The sequence below is a fragment of the Psammomys obesus genome, unplaced genomic scaffold, assembly GCF_907164565.1.
Source record: "Psammomys obesus unplaced genomic scaffold, mPsaObe1.curated_primary_1811, whole genome shotgun sequence".
In the NCBI taxonomy this organism is placed as follows: Eukaryota; Metazoa; Chordata; class Mammalia; order Rodentia; family Muridae; genus Psammomys; species Psammomys obesus.
The window spans coordinates 5,078,614-5,101,136 of record NW_026596091.1 but is presented as its reverse complement, the minus strand read 5'-3'; the positions used below and the strand labels follow the sequence as shown (position 1 = coordinate 5,101,136).

Sequence of the window (22,523 nt, the reverse complement as noted above, 5' to 3'; positions counted from 1 at the left end):
CAGTGTTTTACTGTGAAAAAAAATATTTGTTTTGGTATGTGTCAAGAACTTTGTTAGATCAGAGCCCATAAAGCCATTCCTTTTAGTAATATCCCCACTGTCTAAATAAAGAATTGAGACTTGAGATTGATTGCAAAATATGCTGAAGAAAGCTCATTTAACAAGTAGCAAAGGTTTCTTTTCCCAAACTTGAATTCATTCTTTATTGATTGTTATGCTGAGTAAGGACAGAATGAAGTACACATGCCACAGTAGCTGAGTCGGCATTTGTTGGCTGCCTTGCTAAGTGAATGTTATGTTGTACAAAGACCTTGGTATTGCTCTGGCAGCCAAACTAAACAGTATAGACTGGTACAGAGGGCTGTTAAACAACAGAAACCTAGTGTGAGGAAGCGCAGCATCGGTGGCATAGGCATAACTTGGCCTGTCAGAAGATGCCAGGTTTTTTTGTTTTGTTTTTCTTACATGACCTATTTTTAGTGTGTGCACATAATGTTCACTCTCTCTTGCCCCTTTCTTACCAGGCATTTGTTCCTTAGGAGCTCCTTTAACTGCAACTATCTTTTCAAATCCTTGTCTCCAAGTATAAGTCACATTTATTTTATGGTTAAATACAGTACATGATGGCAGGTTTTTTTTTTTTTTTCTTGTAAATATGCTTATGAGAGTAAGGGGAAAACTAGTTTAGAAGCTACTCTGGCTAATGAGTGTCATAGTTCATTTGAGTTTGCTACGAAAAGGGTAGTGTAGACTGGGTAACTTATGAATAAATAACAAATTCATTTCTCATAGTTCTGCAGGCTAGAAATTCAAGATCAAAGGGTCAACAGACTTATTGCCATGTATAGGTAGAGGCCTGCTCATCATTAATTGCACCTGGCCATACGTTTTCATATGGCAGCAATGGCTAAGTAGGCTCTCAATCTCTTATACTAGTCCAAATCACTAACCTGAGCACCTTCTAAAGGCCTTCTCTCATAATATTGTTTCATTGTAGATTAAATGTCAATATGAAAGTTGAAAGGACAGAAACATTCAAGCCTTATTAATATGTTTTTTGTTTTGTTTTGTTTTTTACTTAGATCTCCCACACAAGTGAATAATACATCAATTAAACCCCTCAGAGAGAGAATCCATAAATCATTGCAAACAGAAAAAAATAAGGTATAATAAAGGTTAATCATAAAATGATAAATATTGTTTTATTTTGAAAGAAATAAATATATGAAACAGGGCTGGGTATTGTAATTATGCATTTTATATAACATAACAAGAAGGAAATGAAAAATGAGCAATGACAGTTTGTGTACGAAAACATTGCTTTTATATAATCTTGACCTATCTGTGGTTTATTAATTTACTGGAACTATAATGAAAGAAGGAAATTAGGAGTTGCTGTTATAAATGTTACGCCAATGTCTATTGGATCAGTGAAAGGAGGAATAAAGTTTATATATAAAATATATAACTTTAATTATATAACATATAATACATAATAATATATATAATATATATAATTCAAACTATACTTTTTGAAGACATAATGGTAGACCTTTTTAGAGTCAGATGAGAGAGTCTTCACATTGTTTCTTAATGGTTGTTTATATTTTAACTTAACTTGAAATAGGTTTCCCGATTTTCCAGTAAAGCATTTGTGACTAGTTAATAATGTGTTTATCCAAACATTTAATTTTTTTTTTGTTTTATGTTTTAAAGGAATATACTTTTATTTAGTAACTACTATATGTTGGGCATATAATACATATTTTATATTGGTAATTATTAATTTGTTAAAAGTTTTTATATAAAGTAAAAAATAGCCTTAAATTATCAAAACGATTTTTCATCTTGAAATAACAGAAAAAAAAATAACTGTAACTTGTGCTATTCTTTAGTATCATCTTTCTATTGCTTATTGGTAGTTGTTAATAATTAATGCCTGGCTTCTTATTTGTTAATTGTATATATATATATATATATGTATATATATATGAGTATATATATACATGTACATATACATATATATACACATATACATGTATATATATTAATACACACATATTAATGTAAACCTCTTTAGACTTTATAATGTCCCTTGTTTGTATGTTTGTATTTACCTTCATGGCTGACCATTTGGTATTGTGTACTTTTCCCTGGGGAAAACTATTTTTCCCACTTTCAGCATCCCTGAGTTGCCTGTAGTTCTATGTATAGGGTAGATGCCCTTTGAGATCTGCCTCCTGCCTCCCTCCCTGCTCTCATTTATGCTAGCTTGTCTAGCTTGTCTGCTGCTGTCATCCTTGTGCTGGCCATGTTTAGGCAGTCATGTTGGTGAGACTTTATGAATGTTGATTCTAACATTCTTAAGAGACACAATCTCACAACAAATTCCCTAATCCTTCAGCTCCAAAAATTCTTTCTGCCCTCTCTACTCCATTGACCCCTGAGCCTTAGTTGCTGAAGTTGTGTTATAGATGTAGTCCTTGGGATCAGGTTCCACAGCTCTCCATTCTGTTTGGATTCCTTAGTGGTCTCTCTCTGTTGCAAAGAGCAGTTTCCTTGGCAAGTGATGAGGACTGTACTTATCTGTGGGCATAAGAACAAATATTTAGAATGTAGATTGGGATTGTGCATTTTTAGACGTTCTCAAGGATCAGCTAATTACTATTAAATGAAAACAAATTTATGTGTGTTACAAAAATAGAAAAGAGCATTTAATTTAGCATCATGTACATGGATGGAAACAGATTTTAGAAGGATGCTGTCTACTATTACAGTGACCATACATTACCTTATGGCCAGATTGCAAAACCATGAAGCTGAACTTATGTTGCTTTGTTATTTCACAGTGGAGTCAGTGTAGTTTACACAGCTCTGAAACTAAAAGACAGTAAAGAATTAAGATTCATAGTTATGCTTTATCAGAAGTAGCCCTTGCAAAGTGAAATGTGGAATTCATCAGTTTAGCCACACATATAACTGATGCACAGCCAGGCAGAGTGCTTGTTGGAAATAACAAGAAACAGTTTTCATATTTATTCCTAGAGTGATGGTAAAACCGTACTTCAACCGCTTATTGCTATGGGTTTTTTTGTTTGTTTGTTTGTTTGTTTTTGTTTCCTTTGCTGTTTTGGTATAAAGTTGTAGTGAGGTTTTTGGGTTTTTTTTTTGTTGTTGTTGTTGTGGGAATTATATGTGATTTAATTTTATATTTAAATTTATATTGAACTACTTCAAGCATTTTAAAAGAGGAAAATATTAGAAGATTTAGAGTTTTTGCACTTGGTGTCATATATCCAAATCAATATTATATTTATGATATAATTATTACTTTAATATTCCAACAGTTACTCAATATTACAAAATTAATTCTCCTTAAATTTGCATTTTCTTATTTATAAATATACATGGATACTCCTCTGGTCATAAAATTAGGTCTTCAACTTTCACTTCATACTGTGATCTATCAGGAAACTTGCATCTGATAGTTCAATAAATTCCCCTATGAAGGAAACTGGAAGGTTCTCACTAAACCTCAATGGTTTTGACATAGGCAGACCTTTTGAGAATATTTTTTCATTTCTTTACCATTATTTTTTTTGTTAGATTTTAAAGGGCACATTTATTTAACCTTCTTAAACTCCTGTATATGGTGGGTTTTCTTCCTTCCATCCTGATTTGCCAGCACCTTGCATATCTACCTCAACTGAAAGGTCGTAGATATGTCTTTTTTCTACTATGTCTTCAGTGCTTTTTACCATCTCAATGAATCTGTATTGTATATGTATTTACCTACTTAATAGTGGAAACTACCCGATCCAGAAGGTATGGGATTCTTAAAACAAGGGACACTATGCACAGTGAAATTTAGTTATTAGTTGTGTAAGAAAGTTATCTTCTCTGTAATTCTGTGGCCTCCATAAGCAATCAGTCCTAGTCTTGTGGTGTTAGAAAAGTGTTTCTTAGATAACCAAGTTTAGCCTGTGAATTTGAAAACTTGAAACCATATCCAAATTAAATAGGTGCATTGAGATTGATTCTTAGAATCCTCTCTCTTTTGCTTCCTAAAATGAATTAAAAGTAATTAAAACTAAGAAATTGGGGCTGAGACGATGGTTCAGTTGGTAAAGGGTTTGCTGTGCAAGCAGAGAGGCTCAGGTCCAGGTTCTTGGCATCCAAGGCAAAGCTGTCATGGTAGCTTGCTCCTGTGCCTTACTTCTGGGAGGGGAGGCAGGCAGGGCAGGGCTCCACAGAGGGATCCTGGGGTACATTGGCTATCCAGCTCAGCCAAATGGCCAATCTCCAGCCTTAGTGAGACACCCTGTCTCAGAAATTAAGTTGATAACCTGACTGAGGAAAACAAAGTGACATCAACCTCTGACTTCCACCAATGCCAGGTTGGGTAAGAGCAGCTGCACGCACACACACACACACACACACACACACACACACACACACACACACACCTCAAAAGTAATCACTGAGAACAAACAACAAAAAGTATTGTTAGAAGTTTCAGTGCACTTTAACGTGGCCAACCAACAGAAGCTAAAGGTCTCAGAAGGAAGAAGTGTGGCATGATTTAGTGACTTAATATAGTCCTTAATCAGGTACAGAGATACAGTACAAACCTGATCCCAGTTACCAGATAACAGATATGCAGTACTAATCTAGTCCTGGTTACCAGATACAGACATGCAGTACCAATCTAGTGCTGGTTATCAGATACAGAGATGCAGTACCAGTCTACTCCTGGTTACCAGATAACAGAGCTATAGTATTATTGAGTACACAGAAATAGGAGATTTTTTCTTTTTTTTATTAGTTACAGTTTATTCACTTTGTATCCCAGCTGTAGCTCCCTCCCTCATCCCCTACCAATCCCACCCTCCCTCCCTCATCTCCTCCCATTCCCCTCTCCAAGTGGACTAGGGGAGGGGCATAGGGGGAAAAGAGGGAGGGAAGGCAGGATTGGGAGGAGATGAAGGAGGGGGCCATAGCCGGGACACAAATTGAATAAATTGTAATAAATGATAATAATAACAAATAAAATATAAAGAAAAAAAGAATAATCCCTTACAGCATAGAAATTTGAAGTTTTGTAGTATCTCTACTATTATTTCCACAAGGGAAGGGATGGCAATTCTCTTCACCCTTGGAAGTGCAAGCCAAATAAACCTTTTTTTCTATTTAACTGTCTAATTGAATTATCTCTGATAACAAAATAGATTATTTTATATATGTACAAATTTTTACATAAGGACATATTTTATATATGTTTCAAAAGATATAAAATCTCTATTCTTTTGAACATGTTGTTATGTAAGAATAAAAAAATTGGAATAATTTATTTAAGATACATAGTCAACAAGTGTTTGGGGGATGGTTTCCTATTTCAAGCTTATTAATTGTATAGGGGTAGCTTACCTACCCTTTCTTCCTTCCCTCCTTTCTTCTTTCCCTCCCTCTCTCCCTCCCTCCTTCCTTCCTCCCTTCTTTCCTTCCTTTCTTTGTTTCTTTTCTTGGTTTTTGGAGACAGGGTTTCTCTGTGTAGCCTTGGCTGTCCTGGATTCACTTTGTAGACCAGGCTGGCCTCAAACTCTCAGAGATCCGCCTGTACCTGCCTCCTCAAGTGCTGGGATCACAGGCATGCTCCACCCGTGCGGTGACTTTCATTTTCTTAAATGTATCTAACTCAAGTGTCTGTGCCTTTCAGTGCTTTAACTAGAGTCAGGCTTTCCTATGTGAGTACTATTTTCCTTTAACTGGGAACCTCCTAATAATTTAAATTTAAAAAGAAGTGTGGCAAAGGACATTTCCAATGCTTGGCAAGCCTGAAGTTTGTTGGAATTTCACTGTGGATAGCCAAGTATGAATCTAGACATTATTTTGAGTTGTTTAGTACTTCAAAAGCACTTTCAAAGGGGAATTGTTTTACTTATTTGAGATTCCAAATCAAATACACATAGAGATTTGGAAGATTTTCAACAGGAAGTAATCTCAATTCTATGTGACCACTAATCTTGTGCAGAAAAATTCAACTTTTAAGAACAAAGGAGAAGTATTCCCTTTCAAATTATAAATGCAAGGCATTGTAGCTTACACTGTTTTAATAATTACATGAAGAAACTAATTAATGATAAGTCCTTGTTTCTAGCTACATTCTATTAGCCTTTTAGTATTGGCCTGGACTTGAGAAACCTGGTTCAGTAGAACTTATTTTATAGGCATACACACTTTATCTGTGTCATAATAGCCATCCAGTGTCTATAGTAGATCTCCAAAGTGAGCATGCATATCTTATGATTGTCCCTATATATATATTGATATATCTATACCCCTGCACTTTGGTTTGAGATAAGGGGATGAACACATATACACATGCACAAATAAGGGTCTGGCCATGCAGTGGAGAAAGATGCTTGTTTTTTGTATTTTGATATGTATTTCGTGGTTAATCATTTTTTCTCACCTGTACCTGTCTTCATTACTATAAGAACACACTGCCTTGTAACATTAGTTTTATGAATTTTTACACCTTTTTGTATCTTTGTGATTAAAAATCTCCAGTTGTCTATTTTTTCATTGAAAAATATGGAATACCATTTTTACTAATATGAGTATGGCTTTCATTAACCGTAAAGATAATTTATCACTCTAAATAAAATTTGCTTTTATGAAGCAGCTGGAAAGGAGGCTGGCTATTCTCATATCTTTTAAACTGTGGTCAGTGATTTTATTGCCATCATCTTGACAAATATCTGAGTGAATTGAAACACTGGTCTCTAATTACATAAAGTAAAAGGTAATTACTGAGAGTATGTAGTTCTATTTCAACCAGTAAGTACTCTTAGTCATATCTAGCATAATATAACTATAACTTGAGGTGTTAAAAAGATATATGGGGTATCTTCTAATGATTTGGAGAAATCCCCATAATAATTAATGGTTATGGACCAACTGTAATTGATGATATCCAAGCTATGTGTGTAGACTATGTTTTTCTGAAGTGTCTTCCTAATCCTCTAATAGTTCAGAAGTCTTATATTTGCAGAATACATTTCCAAACTGTTTGTTTTCCTGTCCTATTTCCTAAATTGACTTTCTCTTTTCCCTCTCTCCTACCTCCTTGTCATCTAGTGTCTCAGAATATAATCCAGATTGTTCTTCAACTTTTGATCCTCCTACTTTCGCCTCAATGTTAGGACCACACCCCACTTAGAATTAACTTTATCTGTCTGATTATCTTCTGTTTATGAGAAAGTTGGGCTTTCATTTTTTTATCTGAGTTTAAATGCAAGTGCATATTTTAAATTTTTGACCATTAAAACTCTTCCTTGAGTCTTTCTGGAATGATATAGTTAAAAACTCTGGTTTTCCCAAATAATTAAAATGTCTTTCCATGTTGTTTGTGTTCCTCTTTCTAAGTATATATTATTTCTGTTTCTTTTAGCTTCTCAGTTCCCATTTTTCTCATAGTATTTCTCCTTCCACCAATTTCTTTAATCACATGTGCTACACTTTCTCTCAAAGTGTTATGCTCCTTTTTTAATAAAATATAGAACTCCCTTTATGATTTTATGTATATATTATTACTTCAGTTATCATAATAGTCACTACAAAGCAGCCCAAAGGAATGTGTTACAAAACCTCTCAAGAGTATAAAGTTGAAGTTTAGAACTGTTATAAAAATATTATATATATGGATAAAGCTAAAAAGAATGGAGAAGACAGTCATAGCAATGAGTGAGTTTGAAAACTAAACAAAATAAAGTTAAAAGTTCCTGGTGACTGATGGGTCTTGTAAGAATAGCCTATTCTGTGTCAATCAGTGGGGAGTGTGTATATAGCTAAATGAAAAGTAAGACAGAATCTAATTGTATATTTTCTTTTTGTTGTCAGATGAGACAGACATTAATTAGATCACAGTTTGCTTGTACTTATAAGGATGACTATATAATGACCAAGAATAAATGGAATAGTAATTTATCATCAAAGCCGTTGAGTGCTTCTCACTTGGAAAATGAAGTCTCTGGTAATTGACTTTGAACAACTAGTCAACCAACTGTTTTACCTTGTTAAAACTAGATTATTTTTGTAAAGTACTAAGATATGGAAAGACTTAGCCCTGGGTTTGTTTAAGAAATTGAATCTAAGTAGAGATTTATGGATAGGAATATGATATAATGTAATCTAAGTGGATTTAGAAAATAATTCAGTTTTGCCTGTTATAATTTTAAATAGATATTTATGTGTGGGATGAGAGGTAACATAATAAAATGAAAACTAATGTGATAATATTGCTACTTCTTGACCTTTAATTGAGTAGGATAATATATTACAAATAATATATCTTTAAATACTCTGTCCTTTTTTAATGATTATTTCATATGTCTCATGGTTTCTAATACTAAATATCATGATTCCTTTCCCTTTGTCATCCTTCATCACAGAGGGAGCACCTTCATCTGTTGGAAGAGCAAGACTTGAAACAAGTTCTGAAAATGTACATCTGGACAGAAGTAGAGATGATAAGATATTAAGAAAATCTACAGAAAATAAAACATCAAAAAGGAAACAAATAGATTTTAACAGTGAGAATATTTGCTGTGATGATGGAAATGAACCATACCAGCATAAAAATGTTAAGATTCCTAAAGTACCCAATGACTCACACACTAAAGCTGGTGGCAAACTAGTCAGAGGAGCAAAAGGCAACAGGTGTACTGCCAAGTACAAACTGATACCTGGCCAGACCACATTAAGCCAGTTTTTCAGGCTATGATTTTGTCATCTGTGTGCTTCAGATTTAGGTACGTATAAGACCATTCACCAAAGCCATTGGCTCACTTTTAAATCTCAAGATGTAAATTTTGATGCCTTATCATTTTGATAAATGTGTATGAGGCTCACATATTAACCACTATTCAAAAACACCAGTAAGTCAGAATTATGCAGAATTTTTGTGAAGTTTAATGGACAAGTCAAAGCATATCATTTGATTATTACATATCTTAACTAGTTTCTTTTAAAACAGACACTTAGGATAATACACAAGTCATGTCAACATTAAGGGCTTTTCTCTCCATTTGCAGTGAGCTGTCTGAAAGGATGATGTGGACCAGCAGCTGTCAGACTTGCCAGCAGGGCCGGTAGACTCTTCCCAGCATGCACCTGAGCACTGAAAGGGAACAAACAATGGCTATAATTACCACACAGAATTAAGAAAAAATTATAGACTTATTAATAATGAACTCCGAATAAATCAAACCACGATTACTGATTTTGAAAGATTTTCTGTGTTGACAGGGGTCCCCTACTATCTGAGAACTGAGCTTACTTGATTTTGTTATGCTCATACTCATATCCAAATCAGTTTTGCTCAGAGCTCACGTTATAGAGTTAATATGTAGGAATTAAGTTTTTAAAAGGCTACTCACTGTCAAAATCTCTCCTTCCTATAGGAAATTTAGCTGAGTTTTCTTCATCCCCAATTTCTCTCTTTTCTTGTGTTGACTCAGTGTTCTGAACTCCATTCTCAGCTGGAAAAGCTACTGGTCCTTTCAGAGCGAGGTAAGGTTTTATAGCCAGATTCAGTGGCAGACCATGATTTATGAGATTCTGTTTGGAGCCTGTGTTCTGTAAAGAGAAGATTGGTTTGCATACTAGCTGTCTTCTTTAGAGTAGAGCTAAAATACAGTTGCAGAACATTCTTGCTGACCAATTCTAAGATACTCTGCACTGCTCTTCACTTCCAAATATATTAGATACAAGAAACAAAGTTTTTAGGTAAGATGTGGGAAGCACCTGGTTTGTATGAACTTGTACATCTTAATACATACTGTGACATACTGTTTGCATGTATTCCTATTTATAAAATTAAAATACGAAGTTTACTTCTAGGTGATTTGTAATTATAAAAGTCATTTTCATTACTAGTGCAATAAAAGACAGATTACATGTACTTACCTTTGAATTTTTGTTCTCATCATCCGTCATGAAACCATTCTCATCGGTTTTGTATTGTTCCAGAGAAGGAGCAACAACTGATCTTTCTGCAGTATCTTCCTTCTGAAAAGCTTTTCCCATCCTAAATGTATTAAATACTATGTCGTCTTCTAAATTTCTTATGGACTTGGAAGCTGAAAGTAAAATACCTTGAGAAAACAAAGAAAAAGTCAGCATTAACACGTAGGAAGAGAGACTCATCTTTGCTATCCTTAGTTTGATGCTTGCATAAAGCCAAACAAGAATATGTAGGATAAAAAATTTCTCACTCTGCAGTGGCTAAATGATTCCTACCTTTATATATTTTCTGCCTGAATAGAAAACACTTGAAGGACTTATCTTTTCATCAGTTTAGAAATGACTCATCCTGTGGAGCCTAGTCTTTTGTAAAGCCACTAATGCCTGCATTGTTTTGGTTTTAGTGGCCTGTTGTTTATTTTGTGTGTGAATTTTCTCAGAATCTGATTAACGTCTTTAATGGAAGACTTTCTGTTGAGTGGATTATAGGCTTTTGAAAGTGGGTTGTTATTTAAGAAGACCACAGGACACCAGGCTTTCTTAATATTACTGTTTCCTTCTGTGTATTTTCTGATTAAGATATTAAAACAAGTTATTTAACTCATGGATAATAGGGATGAAAGTTTTATGTCCTTTTAATCCTTATTAAATAGAAGTTATCTCTAGGAAAGATTTTCCCTTATAAATACTCGATATGATCTTTTGTGTTTAAAGTACATATGCTTGTCGGTATAAACAAACAAAAAAATAAGACTGTTCATACTTCATCTAAAACTGATCTGTCTGATGTGTTTTATCTCAGTTCCAAGAGGATGAAACTGATTTTTATTAGTGAATTTAGTAATTAATAGATAAAAAGTCTGTGAAAAGAATATTCATGGTATTTATAAAGATTAATTTTAGAAATTTTAGATTTTTGCTTTGTTTCTTATTTATTGAGACAAGATCTTGCTTTGTATCCCTGGCTGACCTTAAACTTAAAGCAATCCTCCTGCCTCACCCTATCAAATGCCAAGATTACAGGCATGTGCTGCGCCACCATAGCCAGCTTACAAATTGTGTTTTTTAATAAAATTTCAGATTTAATTTCTAAGATTCTAATGGTTAATAAATTCTCATGCGTGCATGTGTGTGTTTGCGTGTATGTGCGTGTATGTGTGTGTATGTTTATAAAACTGTGTTTTTAGGTGTGGAATTTCTACCCATGGAATGTGTGTACGTTTGGTTTTAGAAATGCCAAATGTTTTTCAAAATAGTTGTAGCCAATTTATGCTTTCATTTAATGGGGTACAAGAATCCCTGTTGCCACATGTTTGGGCTTGACATTGCTTGAGTATCTCGTTATACTTTGAAATTTGATTCTGTAATTGCTAAAGAGGTTGAGCTTTTAGGTGTTTTATATGCTGTCTCCCTGGAACTGAGGTTTGAACTTAGGGTTTGGACACGCTAGCCAGATGCTCTACCGCTTTGAACTATGTCTCTAGGCCCCCCCCCCCCTTTTTTTTTTTTTTTATTCTTTAGATGGTGTAGCCCTGTTTTTCAATGGAGCCCAGGCAGGCCTTAAATTTTCAGTCCTCCTTAACATTCAGAGTAGCAGGAAGACCAGGCCTGGCTTTTAGTTGTTTTTTGATAATTGATTATGATGACTTTTCATGTACTATTCTGGACATTGGATGTGCATGTTGGAAATATTTTTCTTGGTTTGGGGCTTGTTAGTTCAACTTGTTCGTGGTGTGTTTTGGTGACCCAGGCTGCATAATATTCATATGTGAATTTTTTTCTTCATGTTTAATTATTTTTAATATGTTATTTGCTAAAGAAATCTTTCCTAATTCTACGATTATTAATACATTTCCATATATTTTCCTTTCAAAACTTAAATATGATCATTTTCACAATTATCATTTATTATTAAACCTAAATTATTTAGAATGTTGTGAACAATGGTATATTTTGGCTTTTTGGTATATTTTTGGTTTCTGTTGTCTCTACATACCTCCTGGGTCACTATACGTCACCTCCTACTGCCCTGTGGGACTGTCGGTGCAGTATGCCAGGCTCCTTGAATGTGTGGGCCCCTTCCTGAATTCTTCACTCTGCTGTCACATCAGCAGCCTTATCAATCTATTTTTTAATGTCTTATAGGTGAAGTCTACCAGACATTTCATAAGCAATGGCATTTCTCATCAATTTTTCTTAAGCAGTCCTGTGGCTATTCTTGGACAATTCTTAGTTCAAAAGCATATGGATTCCTGTAGGACTTTCCATGAAGGCATAGTAGTCCAAATCTCCAGTGAGTATTGAAATGGAGGGAGCGGACATCTTTGCAGTAGGAATGATAATTTCATGGAGGATGTAGCATTTACCCTAGAACATGGCCATAGGTCTCTATGGTCTAAAGGGCACTGTCTAAAGGGCAGGGGATCCCTTTCTATTTCTACCTTACTGGCAGTTTGACCACAAATTTTTAGATTTTTTTAAATTTATTTTTTTTATTTTTGCATCAATCTTTATTTTATTTTTAATTTATTTACTTTGTATCCCCCCTCTAGTTCCCTCCCTCCTCCCCTTCTAACCTTTCCCTTTCTCCCCCTTCTCCACACACTCCCCTCCCCAAGTCTACTGGTAGGGGAGGGTTTCTTTTTCTTCCTTCTGATCCTGGTCTGTTAGGTCTCATCAGGACTGGCTGCATTGTCATCTTCTGTGGCCTGGTAATGCTGCTCCCCCTCAGGGGGAGGTAATCAAAGAGCCGGCCAATCAGTTCATGTCAGAAGCAGTCCCTGTTCCCATTACTGTGGAACCCACTTGGATACTAAATTGCCATGGGCTATATCTGTGCAGGGGTTCTAGGTTATCTCCATGCATTGGTTGGAGTATGAGTCTCAGGAAAGACCCCTGTGTCAATTTTTTTGGTTCTGTTGCTCTCCTTGTGGACCTTCTGTCCTCTGTAGCTCTTACTATTATTTCCCACTTCTTTCATAAGATTCTCTGCATTCTGCCCAAAGTTTGGCCTTAATACCATATGTATTTTGGAAATGGTCTTATAATTTTCTTCTTTAATAAGAGAATAGATTTTTTTTCTCATATTAAAGTTTTCATGTGTTTGTAAAACAAATCTTTTACTTATATCCAACTTGGAAATGTTTCATTAAGTAACATTAATTTTATTATCCTGAATGAGACCTCTAAGTTCTCTTTTTAATATTGATGTATCTGAGTTTCAAATTAGATTCTAATAATTTCATAAAATATAATAAGGGAGAGTGTATTCCTTTACTGTTGAACTATTTGGGTGTGGGATTTTCTTGGTAAGATTAAAAAAACTTTTTCTGTCTTTTCAGCTATTGAGAGGTATTTAATTTTCCACTTTTTGTTTTAGGAATTTACATTGTATAGTGTCTGCAAATTAACATTTTATCAGATAGACATAATGCTTAGTCACTTGAGGCTACTAAAATTAAAATAGGCAATTGTTTCCTGGGTATTACTTAAACAAAAATCTCTGTCTTTGCTCTTAGAGAGTGCTTATCTGTTTTTTTCTGTTGTTTGTTTGCTTTTAATCTCCTTAATGCTGTTGCTTGTGGCCTGGTTCCCCACTACCACTCCCCTCCTAGCATTTAAAACCTCCTTTGAAGGTATGTGCATAATTTACAGACATGCCTGTTAGTACTAACCTTTTTCTTTTCTTCTTTGTTGCAGTCTTGGAGTATAATAAATATTAATAATTATGTATTTTGTTTTAAGTTTCCACTGGGTGAATTGTCTTGGCTAGGCTTCCTCTAAGATTGGGGCCAAATCCAAAACATTCTGACAGTTTAAAAAATTAGCTGGTGTTTTCCTTTATTTTGCTTAAACTGTTCTAGCCTCTGAACACTGTGAGGTATCCCCAAACCATTTAATTACGGAGATAGTTTCCAATTTTTAATGTTGACTTCTTTTACATTGGCTACTCTGATGTGCAATAGAGCATGGCAAATTTTTTTTTCATTGATGCTGAAAATGAGAGTTCCCGAAGTGGTAGAAAGCAACTTAGAAGAAGAAGAAGAAGAACAACAACAACAACAACAGCAGCTATTGCCAGAACAACAACAACAACAGCTATTGCCAGATGGAATTGTATGGCTCAGGAAATCTGTATAACCACTAGGTTTATATCAATTGTGGCTTCATTTTTCTGAAGATTTACTGTGCACACCATCTCTGTAAATCATGTTGTTATTAAACTTCTCTTATTTGTTACAATTAGCATACTGTTGCAATGTGGTAAGAATAAGTTTTTTGAGAATCATGGCTGATGATACTCTTAAATTATTTGCTTTGCAGGTGATCAATTAGCCTAAAAGCCAGGAAAGCATGAACTTGTATATTCAAATAATTTTTCCTTAGTTTGTTGCTTTAAAAAACTGAAAATGTAAATCAAAAGGACTCTGAGATTCCATCTTACACCCATCAGAATGGCTAAGATCAAAAACTCAAGTGACAGCACATGCTGGTAAGGATATGGAGAAAGGGGAACCCTCCTCCATTGCTGGTGGGAATGTAAATTTGTACAACCACTTTGGCGCTTGTACAGTCAATCTGGCACTTTCTCAGAAAATTGGGAATAGTGCTACCTCAAGATCCAGCTATACCGTTCCTGGGTGTATAACCAACAGATGCTCCACCAAACAGCAAGGACACTTTCTCAACTATGTTCATAATAGATGTCCCTCAGTGGAGGAAAGGATACAGAAATTGTGGTATGGAATACTACTCGGCTATCAAAAACAAAAATAAAAAAACACAAAAAGAATGAAATCATGAAATTTGCAGGCAAATGGATGGAACTAGAAAAGATCATCCTTGAGTGAGGTAACCTAGACTGAGAAAGACATGCATGGTATGTACTCACTTATTAGTGGATTTTAGCCATATAGTGTAGGATAAATATACAACAATGCACAGACCCTAAAAAGATAAGTAACAAGGAGTATCCAAGGGAGGATGCTTAAATCTCTTACAGAAGGGGAAATAGAATAGACAGAGGTAATGGTTGAAGAGAGGGAACAAGGTTTTCATTTTCTAATAAATACTTGCTTGGGGGATGGGATTGGGAGGAGATGAGGGAGGGGTTAACAGCCCGGATACAAAGTGAGTAATTTATAATAAATAATAAATTAAAAACAAAAAAAATTGCTTATTTCTAACTCATGAAAAATTTACTTCCTAATACTTTGTTTTTTATCTTACATTTAAATCTTCCATATTAATTCTTACATTTTATAAGTGGTAGGACATAGTTCCTGTTTTTTTTTCTTTCCACATGGAGATCCTGCTGTGTCAGCACATAAGCTGAAAAGCTTTTCTTTCCTCTAACTGTTTTGCATTGATGGCCGTTTTAATAATTAAATCCCTAGCAGTAAAGAGTTGTTTGGGTCTTCCTAACTGGTTTGTTGGTTGATATACTTATTTAGATTTTACTGCTGTATTGTCTTGATGCATACTTGGTACTTGCTAAGAGAGCACATTGTAAGGGTCCTGGAATAACTTTGCCATATATTAGCTTGTCTCTATAATATTAGAGTCCCCTAAACAATTTGTTTTATTTTCATGATTGCTATATATGCTAAGCTTTGTGCTTTGAATCACAGATTGTACTTTGGAATCACAGTTCTACCCTATTACCCTCTTCCTTTTCTATGAGGAGAAGTGGAGGTTCCCCACCCCCATGGCTACCAACCAACCCTGGCACATCAAGTTGTAGCAAGACTTAAGTGTATTCTCTCCTACTGAGGCCAGACAAGGCAGCTCAGGTATGGAAAAGACCCAAAGGCAGGCAACAGAGTCAGAAATAGCCCCTACTTCCATTGTTAGAGGACCTACATGGTGACCAAGCTGCACATTGCTACATATGTATAGGGGGTCTAGGTCCAGCACATGCATGCTTTTTGGTTTTGGTTCAGTCTCTGTGAGCTCCCATAGGTCCAGGTTAGTTTACTCTGTAGGTCTTCTTTTGGTGTCCTTGACACCTATGGCTCCCTCAATTCTTACCCCACTTAGGGAGTCTGAAAGCTCTGGCTATTGTTTGGCTATGGGTCTTTGCATCTGTTTCTATCAGCTGTTGGATGAAGCTTCTCAGAGGATAGTTATGCTAGGCTCCTGTCTGCTACTTTGCAGCATAGCAAAGTATCCTGAATAATGTCAAGGGTTGGCTTTCTCCATGAGATGGGTCTCAGGTTGGGCCAGTCATTAGTTTGCCATTCCCTCAATCTCTTCTCCATCTTTATTCCTGCACATCTTGTAGGCAAGACAAATTTTGGATTGAAGCTTTGGGGGTGGGGGGTTGGTGTCCCCTCCCCACTTGGAGTCTCACCTGGCTACAGGAAGTGGCCACTTCAGGCTCCACATCTCCTGGTGCTAGGAATCTCAGCAAGGGTCTCCCCCCACCATCCCAGGTCGCAGGCTCACCCCAGATATGTTCTCCCAGTCCTTCCATCTTGCTGTCCCAGCCCTCCCATCTTGCTGTCCCCACATCTTCTACTGAACCTTGTTCCCCTCCTCATGCCCTCGTCCCACCAGTGCCCTCCCTCTATCCACTTCCAATGTCTATTTTATTTTTCCTTCTGAGTAAGATTCCAGCACCCTCCCTTCGGCCCTCTTTTTTGCTAGCTTCTTTGGGTCTGTGGATTGTAACCTAGTTATCTTGGACTTTATGGTTAATATCCACTTACAACTGAGTATATACCGTGCGTATCTTTCCGGGTCTTGGTTACAACTTGCTTTAATTGGACAGTTGTGGATTTGATCGTTTTTCCTTGTGATTCTCAGATTTAACACACACATACACACAAACATGTACGCATATTTACACAGACACAAACTTAAACACTAAGAAATGAAAATCTGCAACAATGTTTTACAAATAAACGAACACAAAATTGGCGAACATTTTTCTGCAGAGGGCTAGATAGTACATACTTTCAGATAATACATATGTTGGGCTTTTTGGGTCACATGGCCATAGTGCCTCTATAGCAGTGCAAAAGCAGCCATGCCATAGACTGTGTACTTAAAAGGGATTGACTGTGTCACAATAAATATTTACTTGTAAAAACGAGCAATTATTAAAGATTTATTCATTATGTATACAATATTCTGTCTACATATACCTCTTCACACCAGAGAGGGCACCAGATCTCATAGATGGTTGGGCCCCACCATGTGGTTGCTGGGAGTTGAACTCAGGACATGTGGAAGAGCAGACAGTGCTCTTTTTTTTTTTTTTTAAATGAAGAGGTGAGCATTAGTTTATTTTTAGTGCTGAGGGTCGACCCTTGTGTAAACTAACCATGTGCTGTTTCTCCAAGCCCCAAGACTTTACTTTTGAAAGTATTTTAAAGAAAATAGAGAAATGACTCAGTGGTTAAAAAACATATAGTGCTCTTCCAAAGAACTCAAATTCTGTTTCTGGCACCGGCATCAGGCAGCTCTCAAGCTCTTGTAAGTCTAGCTTTTGGGGACCTAAAGCACTCTTCCGGACTCCTTGGACCTGTGCTCACATGTGTGGCACAGAGGTTAAGAGCACTGGCTGCTTTTCCAAAGGTCCTGAGTTCAATTCCCGGTGACCACATGGTGAGTCACAACCATCTATAATGAGATCTAGTGCCCTCTGCTGGTCTGCAGACAGTGCGCTTAACCTCTGAGAAATCTTTCTAGGCCCCACATATGAGCAATTTTAAGGCTATAGTGTTCTGAGTTCTTCAAACAAATAGTAAATATTTACAAGATGAGACTGGCACAAGAAAAAAATTAAAAATCTAAATATTCCTCTGTCCATGAAAGTCAATTGAATTAATGACTTTACTGATAAATTCTTTCCCATAATAACACCTAAATCTGACCTGAGGAGACATAGTTCAGACTTTGTTAAAGTCCTCACTGTGCCAAGTATGAGGACCTAAAGTTGGTCTCCCAGAACACAAGGTTTTCTTTTTTTAATGTATGGCAACACAATTGTCATCTCACGGGAAAGAGGAGACAGATGGATCCTGTCTCATTGGCCAGCCTAGCTTACTCAGTGTGCTCCAGGTCAGGAAGAAATCTTGCCCTGGGCTGTAGAGGTGGCTCAGTGGTGAAGAGCACTTGTTGCTCCTGCAGAGGGCCTAGATTTTGGTTCCCAGCACTCATCATGCAGGGTACTTACATACATGCAGGCAAAAACACTTATAAAAATAAATATTTTTAATAAAGTAGGGGGAACATTTTCTTGGGAGTTAAAAAAAAGGTAAATAGAATTTTCCATAATTATAAAATTTGGAATCATAGTTCCATGCTATTACCCTCTTCCTTTTCTATGAGGAGAAGTGGAGCTTGAAATAACACCATCACCCCAGGTTGTCCTGGTTTCCACATACACTGCATGCATACAAACACACGTTTATACCTTCTTTGCACCTCATAGGGAAATTTTTCCAAAATTGGCCACATACTCAGACAGGAAGCAAGTCTCAACAAATACAAGAAAATTGAAACAACTCCCTGTATCCTATGAGACCACCACAGATTAATGCTGGATATCAGCAACGAAAAGCTTACAACCTCATGGAAACTGAACAGCTCTCTAATGGATGAAAAATGGGTCTAACAGAAATAAAAAGGTTTTCTAGATTTAAACAAAAATGAATACACAGCATAGAAAACTTGTGGGACACCTTGAAAGTGGTGCTAAGAGAAAAGTTAATAGCACTAAGTGCATATTTAAAAATTCCAGAGATTGTATACTAGCAACTTAGCAGCACACCCAAAAGCTCTAGAACAATGAGAAGCAAACACACTCAAGAGGATGACAGGAAATAATAAAATTGAGAACTGAAATCAATAAAATAGCAACAGAGAACAATATAAAGAATCAATGAAAGTTGGTTCTTTAAGAAAATCAACAAGAGAGTCAAACCCTTATCCATACGAACTAAAAGGAAGAAAATACCCAAATTAAAATCAGAAATGGAAAGGAGATATAACAACAGACACTGAGGAAACAAATAATCATTATGTCATACTTCAAAAACCCTATACCAAGTGGGAAAATCTAAAAGAAACGGATAATTTTCTTGATAGGTACTACTTGCCAAAACTAAATCAAGGCCAGATAATTTAAATAGACCTATAACTCTTAGTGGAATGAAAGCAGTTATTAAAACTCTCCCAATGAAAAAAAATCCCAGGGCCAGATGGCGTTAGTGCAGAATTCTACCAGACTTTCAAAGAAAAGTTAACATTAATATTTCTCAAATTACATCACAAAATAGAAACAGAAGCAATATTACCCAATTCATTTTATGAGGTCACAGGTTCCCTGATACCCAAAACCACATAGACTCAACAAAGAATTACAAACCAATTTCCCTTATTCACAGAGATGCAAACTATTCAACAAAATACTTGCAAACCAAATCCAAGAATACATCAAAAAGATCATCCACCATGATAAAGTAGGTTTCATCCCAGAGATGCAGGGGTGGTTCAACATATGAAAGTCAGTAAATCTGCAACATCAATAACCTGAAAGGGAAAAGACATATCTCAGTGAAGTAGAAAAGGCCTTTGACAAAAATTCAAAATACCTTAATTATAAAAGTCCTGGAGAGATTAGGGATACAGGGGGCTATGCCTCAACATAATAAAGGCATTTACAGCAAGCCTGTAGTTAATATCAAATCTGAGAGAAACTCAGCAATTCCCCTCTCACGATATCTATGGTACTTGAAGTCATAGCTAGAACAATAAGACAACTAAAGGTGATCAAGAGGATACAAATTGGAAAGGAAGTAAAAGTGTCATTATTTGCAGATGATATGATAGTATACACAAATGACCCTGAAACTCCAACCTGATAAACACTTTCATCATTTGGATACAAAGTCAACACACACAAAAAGTATCCCTCCTATTTTCAAGCAACAGACTGAGAAAGAAGTTAGGGAAAACATTTCACAATAGCCACAAATAATATAAAATAATTTTGGATAACTCTAACAAAGCAAGTATAATAACTTCACTGAAGAAAGAAATTGAAAATTTTGTCAGAAGATACATCTGCCATACTCATGGATTGGTATGATTAACATAATAAAAATGACCTTCCTACCAAAAGCAATCTACAGATTCAATGCAATTCCCATCAAAATTCCAACACGATTATTTACAAACCTCTCAACTTCAAATGGAAAAAAAAAATCCTAGGGTAGCTAAACTAATCTTGAACAACAAAAGACTTGCTGGAGGTCTTACCATTCCCAGTTTCAAGTTGTACTACAAAACTATAGAAATAAAAACTGCATAATGTTGACATAAAATGGACCCGTTAATCAATGGAATCAAAGACCCAGACATAAATCCACACATCTATGGACACCTAATTTTTGACAAAGAAGCCAAACCATAGAGAGAAAAAAAAAAAACCCAGTCTCTTCAATAAATGGTGCTGGTCTAAGTGGATATCTGCTTGTAGAAGAATTCAAACAGATCCATACATATCACCCTGCACAAAAGTCAAGTCCAGGTGGATCAAAAACCTCAACATAAAACAAGATACCCTGTCCTGATAGAAGAGAAAATGGGGAATAGCCTTGAACTTATTGGCACAGGAAATGATTTTCTGAACAGAACATTGATAGTGCAGGCATTAAGTTCAACAATTAATAAATGGAAATTTATGAAACTGTTAAACTTCTATAAGGCAAAAGACACTGTCAATCAGACAAAGCCACAGCCTACAGAATGGAAAAAAAAATTCTTTTACTAATTCCACATCCAATAAAGGGCTGATATCCAAAATATATGAAGAGCTTAAGAAATTATATAACAAGAAAATAATCCAGTTAAAAATGGACTACAAATCTAAACAGATTTCTCAATAGAGCAATATGAAATGGCTGAGAAACACTTAAAAGATATGTTCAACTTCCTTAGCCATCAGGGAGATACAAATCAAAACTATTTTGAGATTCCATTTTATACCTGTCACAATGTATATGATCAAAACCACAAAATAACAGCTTTTGCTGGTGAAGTTGTGGAGCAAGGAAAACACTCCTATATTGCTTGTGGGTGTGAAAACTTGTACAGCCACAATGGAAATCAATATGGCAGTTCCTCAGAAAGCTGGGAATCAATCTCTAGATCCAGATATACCACTCTTGGATATATACCCAAAGGATGCTCCATCTTATCACAATGATACTTGCTCAACCATGTTTACTGTGGCTTTATTCGTAATAGCCAGGTACTAGAAACGACCTACATGTCCCTCAACAGAAAAGAATGAATGAAGAAAATGTATATTTACACAATGGAATATCACTCAGATGTTAAAAAAAAATGACACCATGAAATTTGCAGGCAAATGAATGGAACTAGAAAAAAATACCCTGAGTGATAAATTATCCTAGAAGGATAAAAAGATAAAAAAAAAATGTGGCATGTATTCATTTATAGGTGGATATTAGTCATTAAGAAAATGACAACTAAGATATAATTTGTAGATTCAGAGAGGTTAGGTAAAGAGAAGGGGTCTACGGGGACACATGTATATCCTTGGGAGGGGAAAATGGAATATATTTTATGAGTGAACTTGGGGGTGGTGTCCAGGTAGGGAAGGGAGATGTTGTAGAAGAAAAGTGTGGGGAGAGATGGGTGGGATTGGGGGTACTTTGTGGGGAGGTATGGAAACCTAGTGCAGTGGAAACCCCTAGAATCTATGAAGGTGATCCTAATGAGGACTTGGTATTTTTAAGACAGGGTTTCTCTGTGTGTCACCCTGGTTCTCCTGGAACAAACTTTGCAGGCCAGGCTGGCGTCAAACTCACAGAGATCTGCCTGCCTCTGTCTCCCAAGGGGATTAAAGGATTGCAACACCATGCCCTGTTCTAGTGAGGACTTCTGGTAATGGTGGACATCGAGTCTCAACAGGCCATCTCTTGTTGCCTGGTGAGGCTTTCAGTGGCATGACTGGGTAGCATTCAATTGAGCTGTTGGCCGGGGGTTGGGGGCGGTTGGAAATCCCCAAATGACCCATGCTGTTACTAAGACATTTTGTTCTCCACAAAATGACATCAGGGTCCCATTGCTGAGTACAACACCCACATAACTCATTGATCATGGAAAAGTCAAGCTGTTGCCGCATGGACCCTTAACCCCTACGTTTGAGTCTCTTGGTGAGGGAAGGTACTTTACACGCTACTGAAAGAGACATGTGGGAACCAATCCAACCATAAAACCTTTGACCTACAATATGTCCTGTCTGCAAAATATGCTAGGGCAGTGGTGGCACTGAATCTGTGGAGATAACCAACCAATGTCTGACTTGACTTAAGGCCTATTCCATAAGAAGGAACCCATACTTAACACTGCTTGGGTAACCAAGAACCAGAGACCTAGGGTAAAACCAAACACTACCGGTCTTCTCTTTTTCTTTCTTTCTTTCTTTCTTTCTTTCTTTCTTTCTTTCTTTCTTTCTT

The 22,523-nt window shown here is 36.1% G+C and overlaps 2 protein-coding genes across 5 annotated transcripts in view; one reads left to right on the top strand and one right to left on the bottom strand.

Moving 5' to 3' along the window:
• Parpbp (PARP1 binding protein) overlaps window positions 1-8,884 on the top strand; it is a 54,897-nt gene extending 46,013 nt beyond the window's left edge. For all 4 annotated transcript variants that reach the window (XM_055627943.1, XM_055627945.1, XM_055627944.1 and 1 more), the window contains 3 exons: window positions 1,083-1,164; window positions 7,903-8,035; window positions 8,454-8,884. In XM_055627943.1, coding sequence (XP_055483918.1) covers window positions 1,083-1,164; window positions 7,903-8,035; window positions 8,454-8,785 — 547 coding nt within the window. In that variant the 3' untranslated portion in view covers window positions 8,786-8,884. The remainder of the gene's footprint in view (window positions 1-1,082; window positions 1,165-7,902; window positions 8,036-8,453) is intronic.
• A 42-nt stretch (window positions 8,885-8,926) lies between these two features.
• Window positions 8,927-22,523, bottom strand: part of Pmch (pro-melanin concentrating hormone) — a 69,456-nt gene continuing 55,859 nt past the window's right edge. Inside the window, exons 3-5 of the mRNA XM_055627789.1 lie at window positions 9,970-10,287; window positions 9,441-9,639; window positions 8,927-9,181 (exon numbers count right to left, since the gene is read on the bottom strand). Of these exons, the coding sequence (XP_055483764.1) occupies window positions 9,132-9,181; window positions 9,441-9,639; window positions 9,970-10,287 (567 nt within the window). The 3' untranslated portion in view covers window positions 8,927-9,131. The remainder of the gene's footprint in view (window positions 9,182-9,440; window positions 9,640-9,969; window positions 10,288-22,523) is intronic.